The sequence below is a fragment of the Phyllostomus hastatus genome, unplaced genomic scaffold (assembly GCF_019186645.2).
Source record: "Phyllostomus hastatus isolate PE091 unplaced genomic scaffold, TTU_PhHast_1.1 phas_scaffold_78, whole genome shotgun sequence".
In the NCBI taxonomy this organism is placed as follows: Eukaryota; Metazoa; Chordata; class Mammalia; order Chiroptera; family Phyllostomidae; genus Phyllostomus; species Phyllostomus hastatus.
The window spans coordinates 9,878,795-9,894,576 of NW_025334041.1; the positions used below are offsets into that span (position 1 = coordinate 9,878,795).

Genomic DNA, 15,782 nt, shown 5'->3' on the forward strand with positions numbered 1-15,782 from the left:
ACAAAGAGAAGAGTAAAACAAAATTGATACCCACTTAAAAATAAACATCACTACCTTCAGGTGAGTATCATTCCTGATTTCTTTTCTTTGGTGATGAAAGGGTAGAAGATATTTTTCATAAACAGAGGCATACTTATTTTTATTTATCATGTCATTTTGCTTGCATTTAAGAGAAGAAGATAAACTCAAACAATTACTAAACTTAAAGTATTTCTTTCTCCTAACAGGTATTTATTTAAAAATCCATTCAAGTTTTTTTTTAATTACCAAAAAAATAAGGTTGTTATGTTTTTCTTTTCCTTTTTTCAGTAATATCAACTCTGCTATAAAAATGAGATTGGCACTCTTATAACCTGCACCTCCCCCCACCACTTCCAGTTTACATCAGACTATTACGGTTTACACTATTTGTAACATGCGCCCAGAACTCTAATTCCCAGTTCGGCCTTGGGTCTTTGTAAATTCAATGCTCCCACCAGTGCTTTTACTACAGGCTTCTCCATTATTGAGTTATTTGAGTCACCTCTCCAATCAAATGGTTTCCTTAGGAAGGGCCTGTGGGTGCTTAAGTGCACCTGACATTCTATTTGACAACTTGGCTGCCAATAATACACTTAAGTCCCTCTTTTCCCACTCAGAACTTGAGATCCATTCCTCCATTGTTTCCTGTCACTAAATTTTGGGGAAGGGAGTTTCAGACTCCTTGGTGACTTGCATGTCCTGCCCGAACAGAGAAGAATTCTCTTTCCATTCTTTTTGCCCATTCGCTTTACCAGCATGTGCTCTGGTGTCAGGGGCTTCCTGTCGGGTTTCCTAGAACACAGGGCACGTTTTCAGCCTGAAGGTGAACTTCAGGAAACTTTTGTCTTTCAATACTTCCGTAGTTCCTTTTTGGTCGCCAATTACACGTATGTTAGAATATCTTTGTCTTCCTATAACTACCCTCTCAAGAATTAATTTAATCTTTAAAAAAATTCTTCACCCTCTACAGTCACTCGAGTCTTTTGTTGTTATTAATTCTGTGTTCAACCATGTTTCTCACTAGTACTAATTCATTTATTTGTTCTGTAGTAGGGTTATTTTGATCACGGTGTTTCCATTAACTGCCTTTTTATCTTATTCCCTTGTTTAATCAGCTTATATTATGAGCTCTCGTTTTACTGAATTCACGCTCTTTTGAAGTCCTTTGAGAGCACAACACCACCTTAGGAATTTTGCTTCTTAGATTAGCTCTTCTTCCCCATCGGTTTCCTCTGTTCATCTCTCTGTTCCCTCTGCTGGCTGCAGCATATTGACGCAGCTGCCAGGTCATTTTATTCAAACTTGCTTGTGTTTAAGACCATTGGCCCTGTTCAGACCATTTATTTTAATAGCTATTACAGCCAGAGCAGTGCATAGCGGCCAAACCCGAGCCCTGCCTGGGAGGGAGGGGGAGCCCGGGACACAGGCTTTTGTTCCAGGGACCGGGCTCTGCTCTGTCTTCTGATGTTCGCATCGAGTCCCGCAGCGCAGTGAATTCCAAATGCCCGGGAGACATATCTACCACGTCCTGGGGAGAAGACTCTCGGGATTTAAGTGCTTCTCCTAATTCAGGGGCGAGCAGGGATTTTTTTGTCCTGTTTCACCCATCTCTCCCCAGCAACACCCTCTCCCCCGACGTGCACCCACGAACACACACACCGGCCCCACTCAGAGGAAGGAAGGGATGAGGCTACTCGTCTTGCCCAACTCTGAGGTTTTAATGAGAATTCTGGATTTTGCAAATTCCCCCAACGTGAAGGAGGATTAGGAGCTCTCTTCATTCTCGCTGGGGAATCTGGTCCTTTTCTTTGGGGACCGTCTTTTGGGGGTTAAAGCACAGTGACAAGGGCTCCTTCCCTCGGTGAAGTTAAGTGGTTTTCACTCCTTAAGTTTTAATATAGTTTGATAGTTCATTTTTTAGGCTTTAGGGGAGGGAAGTTCTGCGATGTGGACTTATTTCTCTTAACAAACTACACAGAAATCTTTGAGAGAAGCGCTTGATAAAATACTTTAAAAATAAGTTTATTGTAACTAACGAATATAAAATCTGACAGAGGTTTTCAAACATTTTTGCAAAAAAAGTAAAACCCTCCCTCGTTCCCCCTCCCCACACGTTACAGAACGAGAACTTGGACAGAGTTGTACATGAAACACGAAACATGAAATCTTCATTCGCTGATTGGTCCTCAAAGGCTCCAACACATTATGTTCTAAGTAAAAGTTCCTTCAAAATTAAGAAACCAACAAAGCACTCGACACTTGCTTTCTCCTGTCATCGCGATGCAGAGGGACGAGCACAGGTAACGAGGACGGCCTGCGACAGACACCCCAAGTGCACGGATCTGTGAGACCACCGACATTCGAGACAAGAATACTGTGGGTGGAATTCAACATTGATCTAAAAAATTAACCCGAGGAAACCTATGTTACATTGTAGCCTTTGGCATCTGGTCTAACGTATTTCTTCTGTACAGAGACGTCATTTTGTTCGATCTCTTAACCAGATCAAAGTGGCCTGAACACACGTCCCACCGGACACAGATCGTCCACAGCCAAGTTCACATGAGGTAGTTGGGCTGTTCACTGACATTCGAGGGAAGTTGTCACGACACGGGGGACTCACAGACCAAACGCACCATGAGGCTGGCTCATGAGCCTTCTGAGAAGCAACAGAAATTACTTTTAGCTCGCCCCCCTCGTCATCCCTGCCTCCACGTATACCCACAAGGGACGGGCGTGCAGGGGTCTGCGTGGATGAGACCAGCTTTGCGGGGGTGGCATCTGTTCATAAAGCCCGGGGAGAAAATACCGACCGCACCTTAGAATACAGGCAATGGAGAGGATGTGCTTAAAACAAGCGAGATCTCTTTCTTGTGTTCTCACAAGTTAGCTGAAAGCAGGTGGTCACTCTGAAAGAGAAGTGACTCAGAGGGTAACCAGAGAATTTTGGGACACTTGCATTGCCGAGTAGTGGTGTGTGTGCCCCTTTCCATGAAAGGCTGGATATGGACAGTGCAGGACAGAGATCAGTGTCCGCGTCAGCGGTCCTGTCGGTGGCTGCATAGCAGTGCCGCAGGGCACCCTGTGCGGCGGTGCTCGGGGACGCCACGGGGACTGCCGCTGTGCAGCGGGATGGCTCGGGAACCGTCACAGACTGGCTGGTGCGCAGTGTGCGCATGCGGCTGTTTGAACGACCCCTAACAACCTTGTGCTAGATAAGCAGTCTTACAATCCCATCAGACAGCTAGTGGGTATTTCATGTCATTATTGTGAAACCCCTGAGTAAGCAACTGCAGGTTACCAACGGACGCCCGGAAGCAGGACCTCTCTCCCAGTACCGAGCCCTACACGCGCGTCCTAGGACGCGGGTGTACCGCACCCCGAAGTCCGCGGGCGGGCTGTGCCGGTCCCGGAGCGGCTGAGGGCCGGCGCTCTCTCGCCAGACCCGTCAGCTCAGCCAGCGGAACAATGGCTTAAAACGTACCTTACTTACAAACACTGAATCTGAAAGTCTAACAATGGTTGACAGTTCACCTGGAAAGGAAATGAGCCAGGAGGGTGTGGAGCTGAAGAGTTGTAAAACCTACGACTAAACTCAGAAGCAATGACTGTAGCCAGGGATTCCGAAATGCACCATCGTGTCGCCGACTCCTTGTGAGACACAGTATAATAGTTCAGTAGAAAACACACACACACAGGGTTCCTTCAGAAAGCTTCCAAGACGTCTCACCGTCTTAACTGCTCCTGACACTCTGGCGCTCTTGCTCCTGTCTGGCAGGTGTGCGCCCCACGACCAGATTACATTTCCTTAATAAGCTACCCCTTCCTTCAGCTCTTGTACTCACTTCAAATTGAATAAAGAAAAATGTACTTTACTGAATGGTCCCCATCACATTTTTTTTTAAATAAAAAAAACTTTCCCCAAAATATCAAAGGGAAAGCATTCACGTTTTGGACACACATGTAAACACAATGAATAATTAAGAAAGAAGACCGCACACTTTCACAGTCTGATGAACACAGCCTTTCCCAGCCAACCCCCGTGACGGGATCCGCTCGCTGTTCTGAGCCCCACGTCCGGAACTCCCTGCAGAGCTGCACGCCATCCCCACCCCCAACAGAAGGGCAACCCTCCAACCTTTCTCAGCAGGATTAGCGATACGGAGTCAAGTGCGCCTTGGGACGCCACAGCTGCCATCGCCCACAGGACTGGGTTCCATCAGACAGACGGGGACACGCTGCCCCCACTCTCCCCCGAGCCCCAAGCCCGGCTTCTCCTTGGGGAGGGGTGTGGATACGAGGCAGCTGTGAGCAGGAAGCACCCTGGTAGGGGTCAGCCAAACGCTGCCCACGGCATCTCCCGATACCTGGAAGTCACGTTCCCTTTTCCCTCGGGATCTCCCAAAAGGCTGCTCCTGGAAAGGGGCCCTGAGACCTTTGAGCAACGGGAGCAGGATGCCTGCCTCCTCTGCGCTCGCTGTCCGAGCTGGCGAGAGCCCAGGCGTCCGGACACCTTGGCAGGTTGTGGAGAGTACAAGCCTTACTATCTTTTCTCTCTGTCCCTTCTGAGACTCTGACTGCAGCTTAGCTCGGATCAGGATGCGGACTAAAACGGCGAAGCAAACACTGTAGATCCGGGAGGAAGCTCTGCCTGGGCCCAGCCTCCAGGTCAGGCCGACCTTACCGTCTAGTACGAGGTTCAAGTTCTAATTCTCTTTATTGAAGGGCTCCCAGAGCTGTACACATCTGAGGCAAACTTAATGCGCTCCAAGGAGGAAAACACCTAACAAGACACATTGGCCCTTTCTGTAGTGTTGGAAAAAGGGTGAGGAGAACATGGAACTTATTATCAAATTATCCTAATGTGGGTTCCCAGTGATCCCAGATAATATCAACCCCTTCTTCCCCAGAAAACTGGGTAGGCTACGCCGGCTGCACCTACATAAATGTGAAACGGCCACGCTGAGCAGCTTTCTTTGCGTGTGTTCACAGCTTCAAGGGCAAATGAGGTATATTCCGGGGCCCGCTCCCTCCCCACACGAGCTCACCTGAGGTGACAGGGAGCACCAGTAGGTGACGAGAGGGTCCTGCTTTGCGACACTCCGTTTCCTGGTTGCATCCCCTCCCAAGGACCCAAGGACGGGGTGTCTGATGTGTCTTCACTCAAGGCACAGGCAAGGGTGGGCTGTTTTTTCAAGCTACATCAAGGGCAGGAGCCCCTTGGGCCGCCCTCATTTGCACACCAGCCAGAGAGGGAGAGCCACACCGACGACTCGTGGGAGAGGGAGGAGCACACACACACCCCTTTGCAGATGCCAACAGGAAGTGCTAAAATACAAAATAATCTGTCATTTTAGCATCGTTTTTCTCTCCAGCCTTAAAACATGTGATGTTGCTTTTCTGTGTTTTAGCCTTTTCCGAAAGTCCCTACGTGAGCCGAGTAGCTGCTCCATTAATTTGAGCTACGTTAATGCCCCTTTGTCTAAAGACGGATGGAAGGCAAAAGCAGCACTGCCCCGACATCATCCTCTCTGTCTAAGGAGGGGCTCCCTTTGCCCCGGACCAGCAGCCTCTGGGGCTGCTCAGGCAGCCCTCACCCGTGCTCTGCAAAGGAGCTCACCTTCTACCCCGGGGAACCCCTCACGATGGAAATGCCCTTCCGGCCACTTGGAGGAAGTGGCCTCTCACAGGGAAGGCCCGTGGCCCCTCTCCCACATCTTCTTAGTGATGTGGCCTCCTGAGACCAGGGCCACAGTCCCCGTGTCACTCTCTCCAGGCGAATGCCTACACGAGGTGGTTTTATGACAGGCTGACATCCCAGCAGTCAACTGTGGCCCGGTCCCCAAGCTCATGAGATTGACGAGCAGCGGCATTTAGCTTGCTGCGCACGACTGGCGACTACACCACGGCGGCTCCGAGACCACGTGGGGAACCATGGCGCCTGCCTGCAGCCCCGGCTGGGTGCTGCACTGGTTAGATGAAGAAGGCTGCCAAGTAAACCTGGTCCTTCTCCTTCTCCCTTGAACTGTTTTGCATCCACAACCGCCTCTTCCTCTTTGAAAGAAAGGACACATCATTGAGTTCATGCAGAAGACTGGATATTCTGTAAACTAGAATTTAATCTCCTGGTTCTTCAAGTCTCCGTGCACAAGAATCACTCGACAAGTATTCAAGTGCAGAGTCCTGAGTCCCACCCACGTGATCTGGTTCTGCAGGTCAGGGCGAGGCCCGGGAATCTGCTCTCTGAACAAGCACTCCCTGTGCTTTTGATGCAGGTGGTCCGGACCCCACCTGCTCCTCTATTTGGAGGCTGTGTCACGCTGAGCACATAAATCCCTCACTTCTGAAATCGGGTAACAATCCCTGAAAGTCACAGCTTTGCTGTGCAGCCCCCTTGCGACATGCACGGGAAAGCACGGGAACTGGAGTGGGCGCTGGAGGACACCTGCACCCACGGGCTCACATCGCCCATGGAGCCACGCAGAAGGAGGTTCTCCGAAGAACGCCGAGGGCCGGCAGACTTGACATTTCAACGGCTTCCGCAGAGGGGCTCCGCTCCCTCCAGATTAATTCCGAGGGGATGGAAACGCTGGCTACGAGTTGTCGTCCTTGGTACCGAATCTGCTCACCTGCAGCTGGGGTTTGGGTGGCCTGGTAGAACCCAAAGCCCAAAACAAGAGAAAACAGTCCCAACAAATTCATCTGTCCAATCTGCTCTTACAACTTGCGGTGCAAGTAGATACAACAGCTATGATTTGGTTTCCAGGAGGCCCTTTGAACTGAAATATATAGCACCGTGATTTTTAAACACACAGAACACATACAAGCATTTGAAGACTTATACGTAAAAGCACTAGGCTTTGCCTCCTCCTCTCCGTGCCCCCAGGCGAGGGAGGCGAGGGCTGAGGCTGCCGCCGGGAGAGAAATGGGGTGACAACACGCGGCGGCAAGCTCGGTTCCCTGAAGGCGGGCGGCGCCGGCCCCGCGGGCGTCATACCACCTCGTCACTCTCCAGTCCGTGCACCTCATACAAAGTGTCCAGGATCGCCAGCTGCTTCTCCATGGCCGGGAGGTAGAGGCTGAGGTCCCTCTGCATCCCGGCACTGAAAGCTGCTTTCTGGTGGTCACCCTCCTTTACACTCAATGCGGCCACAAAATCTTCATAGGACGGCGCTGCCCTCAACGCGAGCTGCAAAAGAACGGCCTGTGAGAGTGTGCGGCACGCCTCTCGCATGCTTTCCTCTTGTGCACGAGTGCACGTGCGAACACACACACACACACACACACACACACAGCTGAGCAGAGCAAAAGGAAAAAACAGGAATGCACCGTTTGAATTCATGGACTCTCAAATTCTTTTGAAGCACCAAATCAAATAATCTTAAGGCTCGAAGAAGCATGTGTGTGCTTGGGCCATCTTGAGGATGAATAATGCCTTTAAGTCAGGGCATACAGAGAGAACGAGTCTAAGAAAAGCTCCCTTTGTTCACAGTGTGATCCAGAGTACTGCCCCTGAACCGTCAGAACCTACCTGTGTGCACGCGGCTACCACAGTCCTCGTGCCCACCCGGCCAGCGTTCCAAAGCACCTCTCTCCTGCTGGGGCCCCACCTTCACACCGCGGTTCTTTGCGTGTCTCCTATTCCCCCCATGCGATACTGTTTCCTCTGCACTCTTGACTGACTGTTTTCTAAAAAAGAAGGAGCCCATACTTGTTGCTTGTGTGTGCACTGTGCTTTAATGCGTATCTGTATGGGAACCCTGCAGAGTTTCTGTCCCTGTTTTACAGATGAAGGTCATATCGCTAACAAGGGACCAGGCCCGGACCTGAGTGGGGGACCGCCTCTGCGCTTTGTCAGCCGCACCCACACACCACATCGCCGCCCTGACAGGAGATTTCTGGGGCCTTTTAGAACAACCTTCCTTCACAGACCACCCGTTCCCTAAGCTCGCTTAAATTGGCCGCCTGGTGTCCATTGGGCCAGCCCTGCTGAGATCTAGGGAGACTTTTTGGGATCCTGAATTATCACTCTACAGTTTCTTTCTGGAGCATCCTTACTCTTTGAATCTGAAAGCCTTGAGAATCAACTCCTCCCACCATGCACATAGCTTTTGCATCTGGAGAGGCTTGGTGGTTACCCGGCACCGACCCCAGCACAGGGCGGGTCAAGAAGACCTGGGCTCGACTCTCGACTTTTCAACTACTGCCACAGTAGTTGAAAGTGGCAGCCTCTTTGGGTTCAGTCTGGAAAGTGGGCAGCAGAAGAATCTTAAAAACCAGCAACTTCAAAAAAATTACCGGCAATAATATTGAGAGCCTTCACAACGTTCTTGCTCTGTAACTTTGGAAAATGAGAGAGCCTGCCTCAGGGTTGAACTAATAACTTCACGCACATGAGGAACTTAAAACAATGTCCAGTGCACAGTAAATGCTCAGATTCTAAGCTGTGGCTGTAATTGTTAGCATTAGACACAGCAATTGTATTTCTAGGAACCTATGACAAAATAAGAGGTTTTTTTAGTCAAAAATGCGTATGAACACGTGCCATCTTACCTGTAGTAACAAACTTAGAAACAGCTTAAATTTCCAACACAGAGGGTTGAGCAAATAAATTATGGTATCTCTATAGTAGGGAAATATTGTGCAATCACTAAAAGTAATGGTTTTCAATTATTTCACTGGACTCATGGCATTTAAAAAAGGTCACAGCAGAATCTATTAAGTGGGGGGGAAGAATACACAATTATATTACAAGCTACACATCAAAAAAATTTACATGTATATACAAAGCATACAAAGTGAAGATAATTGTGTATATAATGTAAACATGTAGATATAAAATAAATACTTGTAGGTAGCTATATACTTAGATAATATAAAATTAAATGAAATATTTAAATATATAAAGTATACAAAAAGCTAAGAAGGTAAAATGCAAAAATGTTAATAATGGCTATTATGGAGTGAAGAGAATATGGACAATTTTAATTTTTTCCCCTTCTATTCTTCTATAATTTCTATAAGGTACCACACTGTGTCTACATTCCTCCACATGGGGAAAATGCCATGAAGACTCATGCTTAGGATACATTTTCTGCTATAGCTGCATCTGTGTTGACAACATCTCTTGGGTCATTCATACTTCGGGATGTACCTTCACCTTCACGCTGAAAGATAACACACTCATGTTTCCTGCACACGGGGCACCTCGATGTTCTTCTGCTTTGTCATCTCAGCGAGCGGGGTGGCCGTCAGACCCCGGCAAGCCGTCGCAGCGTTTACTCCAGGAGGCGATGCCGCAGCGGCATCCGCTCGCTAGTGACTCACCAGCCGTCTGGGTCATCCTGTCTCCACTGCGGAGGCTGTGACGCGGGGAATGGGCACAGGTGTTTGCAGACTACATTCGGGTTTGGACCTGGGCTCTGCCACGGCCTCACTGTGGGACTTCGGGACTGGGATTAGCAGTTCTGAATTTATGAAACAGTGGGAGGTAATCCTGAGGATTACCAGAAATAATAAGCGTGAAGCGCCTGGCACAGTGCCCAGCACACAACAGGCGTCCGAGAGCTCACGGTGGCTATTACTGTGACCCCTGAACACGCTCGGAAGGGAAGCGGGGGCAGTTTGTAGCTGCCCGTGGTCCGGCTCCTATTTATCTCCATGCTTTCAGAAAGGATTTCATTTTTACTGAAGTTTGGTTTCTTCCACTGTAAATTCGTCCCACTTTCTTTACCTGCCTCCTAATAAATCATGATCTAACAGTTCCTAAAGTAGGCAAATGATGTCTCCTATCCTTTTCATCGGTAAAAAGCACCACCTGCAGGGCTATTTTTATCCCCCCATCTTCCAGAGGACACTGCTGCTCTATGAGGTTTCCTAGCATCCCCCCACCCGAGCTGCTTCCTGGCCGCATCGGACGGAGACCGACCTCTTCCGGGCGGGAAGCCACAGCACGCGGGCGCCTGCGGACAGGCAGGGGCCGGCTGCTCCCACTGCTGCACACGACAGGCTAAGGGCTCTGCCCGGGGGGCTCTGTTTCCCGGGTGTGTGCTCATCCTAGGCCGACGTGCTGGGAAGGAAGGAGTGGTGGGCACAGGAGCAGAACACGTGCATACAGACACCTTCACGATGAAAATAATTGGGCAATAAGAGAATTCTGGCCCTAGCTGCTGGCATACCCCATTCAGTCAGCATTCAATGAAATTCAGCGAAGGGGGAAAAAAATCAGAATGTGAGAATGGACAAAACCGAACACAACGGGCAGCAGAGGGGCTATGAGCCTGCGGGCACCGCCGGCTCCCTCCCCTCGGTGGTGAGCGCTGGGCGGCTCCCACCCCCTGTAACAGGTGTGGGGTGGGGTTCAGAATGGGGCGTAGCCTGAGAACCCCCAGCCCCCAGGAATATAGGAAACCCCTCTGACCAACCCCGCTAGGATGCTGGGGAAGCTTATCTCGCCTGCCCAAGAAGCAGAAAGCCCCATGGGAAATGGGAGCTCAGGGTGAATATCTAAACTAAGGGCAGGGCCAGTGGCTCCTTGGCCATGCAGGTTGAAAGGGTGCAGAAGGACCCCTGCCGCCCGCCATGAGGAGGTGCCACGTGGCTTTGGACCAACTGCTGGAGAGCAGGGCTGCACGGCTGATGGAGCTGGGACTGCAGGACCTGTCCAGCCACGCCCGCTCGGGTTAACGGGGACGGGGGTGGTGCTTCAGGTGCTGAGCTGCGATCAGCCATGTTAAGCTGCGGACTTCTTCTTCCCCTAAGAGACGGTGTCTGGTTGGCAAATTCTGAAACCAGCTTGATTTAGCAAAAGGGAGGCAGGACTGCGGGTGTGTGCACAGGTGTTCAAAAGGCAGTGGGGTTTAATAGCGAAATTCTGCCATTATTCTAAACCTGTAAACCTTTGAAATAAATAATTCCTTTCCTTTCTACCAAACTCTGAGAACCACAGATCTTTTCGGCAGCGGGAAATAGAACCCAGCGGTTCTGTCACGCTGCCTCTGCACCACCACTCCGCACCACCACTCTGCACCGACACTCTGCACCGCCACTCTGCACCACCACTCTGCACCGACACTCCGCACCACCTCATTGCTTGCAAGGCGACCGCTTCGGAGGCAAACCTCCGCAGGTCCCTGGAACCGGATGGGGCAAAGCAGACTCTGTAACAGTCTTTTCCGCTCTAGACACTTTTTACCACCCACATTTCCATGCAACAGAGACCAATGGACTTAAATAAGCAACGCGTTTTTCTTACTCGGGAAAACAAAGCACACAGAGACACCACGCACACAAAACAAACAAAACCAGCTCCGCCGTGACCCCCAGGATGTCAGGAGGCCGAAGGGCTACTTACTGCAAAAACCCCTCGGACGACCCAGCCGTGGTGCTGCCGCAAGGTCTTTCCGTAGGCGTTGTCTTAAAAAAGAAGAAAAACCCCGTGAGCGACAATTTCATCAGAAATTTTTTAAAGATTTATGTATTTATTTTTAGAGAGGGAAGGGAGGGAGAAAGAGAGAGTGAGAAACATCAATGTGCGGTTGCTGGGGGCTGTGGCCTGCAACCCAAGAATGTGCCCTGACTGGGAATCGAACCTGCAACACTTTGGTTCACAGCCTGAGCTCAATCCACTGAGCTACGCCAGCCAGAATTTCGTCAGAGTTTGATGTGCTGGTTGTACCTGGTCCTTTCTAATGTACGCACGAGCGCGGTCCTGCTGGTGTTAGGAGCTGATCAAAGACGTCTACTTAGGAGATCACGTGCACCAAAAGCCTCGAGTAGTACAAGCAGCAGCACCATTGAATGAATGCTTAGATTTATCACAGGATATAAGGGTATTTAAAATGATAACGTGGGTGGGGAGTGGTTCCGGGGCGCAGCCAGGTTTGGAGGACCTTTGCTGCCCCACGAAGGATCCTGACCCTTTCTCCCCTAAGGCACGGTGGCAGTTTTATAAAAATATCATGTACTGCTTTTTTCTGATTTCACAAGTAATGCACGCTCATTGTTAAAAAGATGGAAAACACAAAAAGGGGGAACTAAAGAAACCTGTGTAGCCGTGCCTCTTGGAGGCAACCACCGTGGGCATTCTGGGGTGGACTCTCCTAGCCTTTTGCCTACACAGAGAGCTTATTTTCTCTAACAGTCACGACCAGTCTCATTTGGGGCCATGGTACAGAAGTCAAAGGTGAGACTCCCAATCTTTACAGTGCACTGTAAATGTAGCCCCCTGGTCCCCAAGCCTTCAGCTCCTAGCCGCCTGCTTACGAGGGCTCTGGATCCAGGGCTGTGCCAACATCAGAGACTTCATACCTTCCCTGCACTTTGCCATGTAATACAGTCAACCATTCAAAAAAGCCCAGAAATCTTTCTCCACACCCCCCGGCAGGGCAGCAGGAAAGCAAGGGTGCCCGGAGTCTAAACAACGTGGGCGGGGAGCCTGGCCCACGGAAGAGGGCGTGTCTGTGGAGCAGTGGGGTCCGAGTGCCCCCCCCCCCCGGCCCTCCTGGGTGGCCGCTATTCCTCATTGTGTCTGCACCCCGCCAGAGGAGAGTCCCACCGGGAAAACTGTGGCCCGGGGGGCCTAACGGGAGAAGACGGTGACAGAGAACTTGGGCTGGGATCTGACTCGGGCCCAGCAACACCACTGCTACAATTTAACACCAACAAATAAAATGAAAGTCATCCAAAAAAAAATTTGCCCAGAGTCCTTAGCTGACATCTAGGGCTGCAAATATCCCTGCCACACGAGGCTGCGTTAAAATAAGATGAGATCTAAGCCTGACCTATTTTGGCTACCCAGAGATTAGATAATGAAATACATTAATCTTCACGGTAATACCCATTCATTATCATAGTGCGTGTTCTATAATCTGCGAGTATTTTTGGCGTCTGAAAGACATAAATGATACCCTTCTCCAGTCCTTTGAGGTGTGTCACTTCCTCAGAGACCAAGTCAAAGTTCCTGAGCAGGACGCCTTGAGGATCAGTCCCCGAGCCCAATTCTCTGCCTTTACAAACGACGGGACAGAAAGCCCAGAGAGACAGGGACTTGCCCAAGGTCACAAAGCTGAGAGTGATGAGAACTTGGGCCATTCTCGTCACATTGAACCGTTCTGCCAAAAACTAATGTTTATCCTTTACATTACAAAACAAGATCATGAAAATGAAAAATGTGCTGTTCTCAGCCATTTCCTAAAAGAACTGGGACCTTATTCTGTTTACGGAAACAATATGAATGGGATTTCTTTGCAAGGAACCCTAAAACTCACTATGAGGTATTTGGAGATTATGAGAACAACCTTCCCGTTACTGCTGGCGGACCACCATTCCATCCAGAAATGGAATATACGAGATAGCGTTTCTCTATCATAAATCCATCATTGGTAAGAATTTGTCAAGTTACTTTGGGTTGTAGTGAGGACAAAGAAGAAATGCAAGTCCGAGTCTGAAGGGAGAGCTGAGGAGGTGGGCGCCAGCGCCGGGAAAGGCAGGCTCGCCCCTCCACCGAGCTCGGGAACCAGCAGCAACCGCCCCGGGCTGAGCAGGGGAGCCAGGCCAGGCGGTCGGCAGGGAGGAGCCGGGAGCCGCAGACGGGTCGACAGTAAATAAGCAGGGAACAAACATGAAACATCGTACAGAGTGAGAAAGGAAGAATGTGTACAATGTGACACCATGCATATGAGTTTAAAATATACACCAAAACACTAGATACTGTTTATGGACACAGAAACACAGAGTGAAAGTATAAATACGTGCATTATATCATGACAAGCAGCAAATTCTGGATGAAGACCTTCTCTGGAAAAGGAGAGGAGCCGTGGGCCCAAAGGGGTGGCACACGGGTGCTGTACTGAACTGCTTTACATATTTGGTGAAGTGGTAGATATTTGTTAAATGTCTGGAAGTCTTAAAAAATACCGAGCTGCTAGGAAAATCCCCTCTGAATTCTTCACAGTGACTAAGCTTCCGGCAGAATGAACTGTCCAGAGAACAGTCAGCTCCGCCAGCAGGGGGCAGAGGTGAGACAAGCGCCCAAGCGTCTTTGCTGACTTCGGGCACCACCAGGACAGGACCTGGCGCTGAAGCGTGCTGCGAGGGGTTTCGGAGCGAGCGCAGCTTGGTTCACGTTCCCCAGTGTTTTCAGGATAATTAGTCTCGTTATAATTTGACACTGAGTATCCCCGAGTACAAGTTCGGGCTTTCACGTGTAGCTCTCCTGGTCTGTGAAAGCCTTTCATATCACACACATAATGGAGCACGCTGGAGCTCCTGGTGGGGTTAATATTTACCCGACATTTATGGGGCCATTCCGAGGGGAGGGATGCGCCAATACGCTATCCCGGGCTGGGGGCACAGTGCAGAGCACGTAACATTTAGCACAATGGAGCATGAAATGCCAGAGCAACTTGCCTGCCTTCCTCTTATGAGTTTGCTCTCTGCCAGCTCTTTGATAGGGCATCTGCGGGCGGAGGGGCTCAGCTACAGGCTGGACTGTTAAGCATATCCGCCTTGTGGAGCCAGCTCTTTCTGAGAATGACCTCCAGAGAATGTCACAGGACACTGGGAGTTCACAGCAGCTCTTGACATAAGACCACCACCAACCCCCTCTCTAGTCATCATTATGGGGAAGCCACGTGATGGCTAAAGCCCAAGGCTTCCCCCCAGACGCCGGGGACTCACTCCAGGTTGCAGAGCTGCAGACCAGTGACTGTCCGGGCGCTTTCTGGGGAGTGAACGGGTGCCAGGGCTTCTGTTATGTCACTCGGGGCTTTTATACATCATCTCCCAGTTTCGAGGCCATGAAAGTCACACACGTTTTAGGAACATTTACCTCAAAACCTTTCTCAAGCAGAACCTTCAAATTTGGGGGTGCCATTCAATAACTAAAGGTTTAGCTTTCATGTATTCCTGTCTTGCTGTTCTAGGTTGGGAAAAATTTTTGGTCCTTGGAGAGCCAGCTCATCACCGTGAAAGGAAGGCAGACCGACTGATGCTGAGGGTACCCGAGGGAGTGTCCGCATCCTGGCTCTGCAGGAGCGGGCCCCACACCTCAGCAGGGACAGAATCGCCTCCGTGAGTTGTTAACACAGAGATGGCTGGGCTCTGCTGGACTCCCCGAGTTGGTGGGCATGGACTGGGGCTGGGAAGTCTGCATTTCTCGTAAGTTCCCAGGTGATACAGATGCTGCTGTCTCCGGACCACTGTGAGAACCACCGATCTAGATCTGAGAGCTAAGGGGCGCCGCCTGCCCTCTCCGCACCTTGGTTTCCTGGCTGCAAAGGGGAGTATTGGGACGAGTGAATGAAGCGTTTATCGGGAACCTACTGTCACGCCTGCAACGCACGCTCTCTACGCGGTAGCTGTTATTACAGTAACTCAAATCTAATGTTAGAATTTAAAAACAAGCCCTGATTGGCGTAGCTCAGTGGATTGAGCTCGGGCTGAGAACCAAAGCATCGCAGGTTCGATTCCCAGTCAGGGCACATGCCTGGGTTGCAGGCCACAGCCCCCAGCAACTGCACATTGATGTTTCTCTCTCTCTTTCTCCCTCCCTTCCCTCTCTAAAAAATATAAATAAAATCTTAAAAAAAGAATATATTAAAAAAAAGAATTTAAAAACATACAGGCTGAGTTGCTTATATATGGCATATAAACTGACACACACTTTCTTTCACTCACATACCCAAACTCCCTCATTTTGGGTAAGATATCAGTTCCACTTACAAAGGCTGTGATTTTGAACTGAGAAAAGAGGAGCTGCG

The 15,782-nt window shown here is 50.0% G+C and overlaps 1 protein-coding gene across 2 annotated transcripts in view; it reads right to left on the bottom strand.

The window, feature by feature from the left end:
* Nucleotides 1-2,083: 2,083 nt before the first annotated feature.
* PLEKHA8 (pleckstrin homology domain containing A8) overlaps nt 2,084-15,782 on the bottom strand; it is a 53,142-nt gene continuing 39,443 nt past the window's right edge. For both annotated transcript variants that reach the window (XM_045827925.1, XM_045827926.1), the window contains 2 exons: nt 11,375-11,436; nt 2,084-7,210 (listed from right to left, as the gene is read on the bottom strand). In XM_045827925.1, the coding sequence (XP_045683881.1) occupies nt 7,013-7,210; nt 11,375-11,436 (260 nt within the window). In that variant the 3' untranslated portion in view covers nt 2,084-7,012. The remainder of the gene's footprint in view (nt 7,211-11,374; nt 11,437-15,782) is intronic.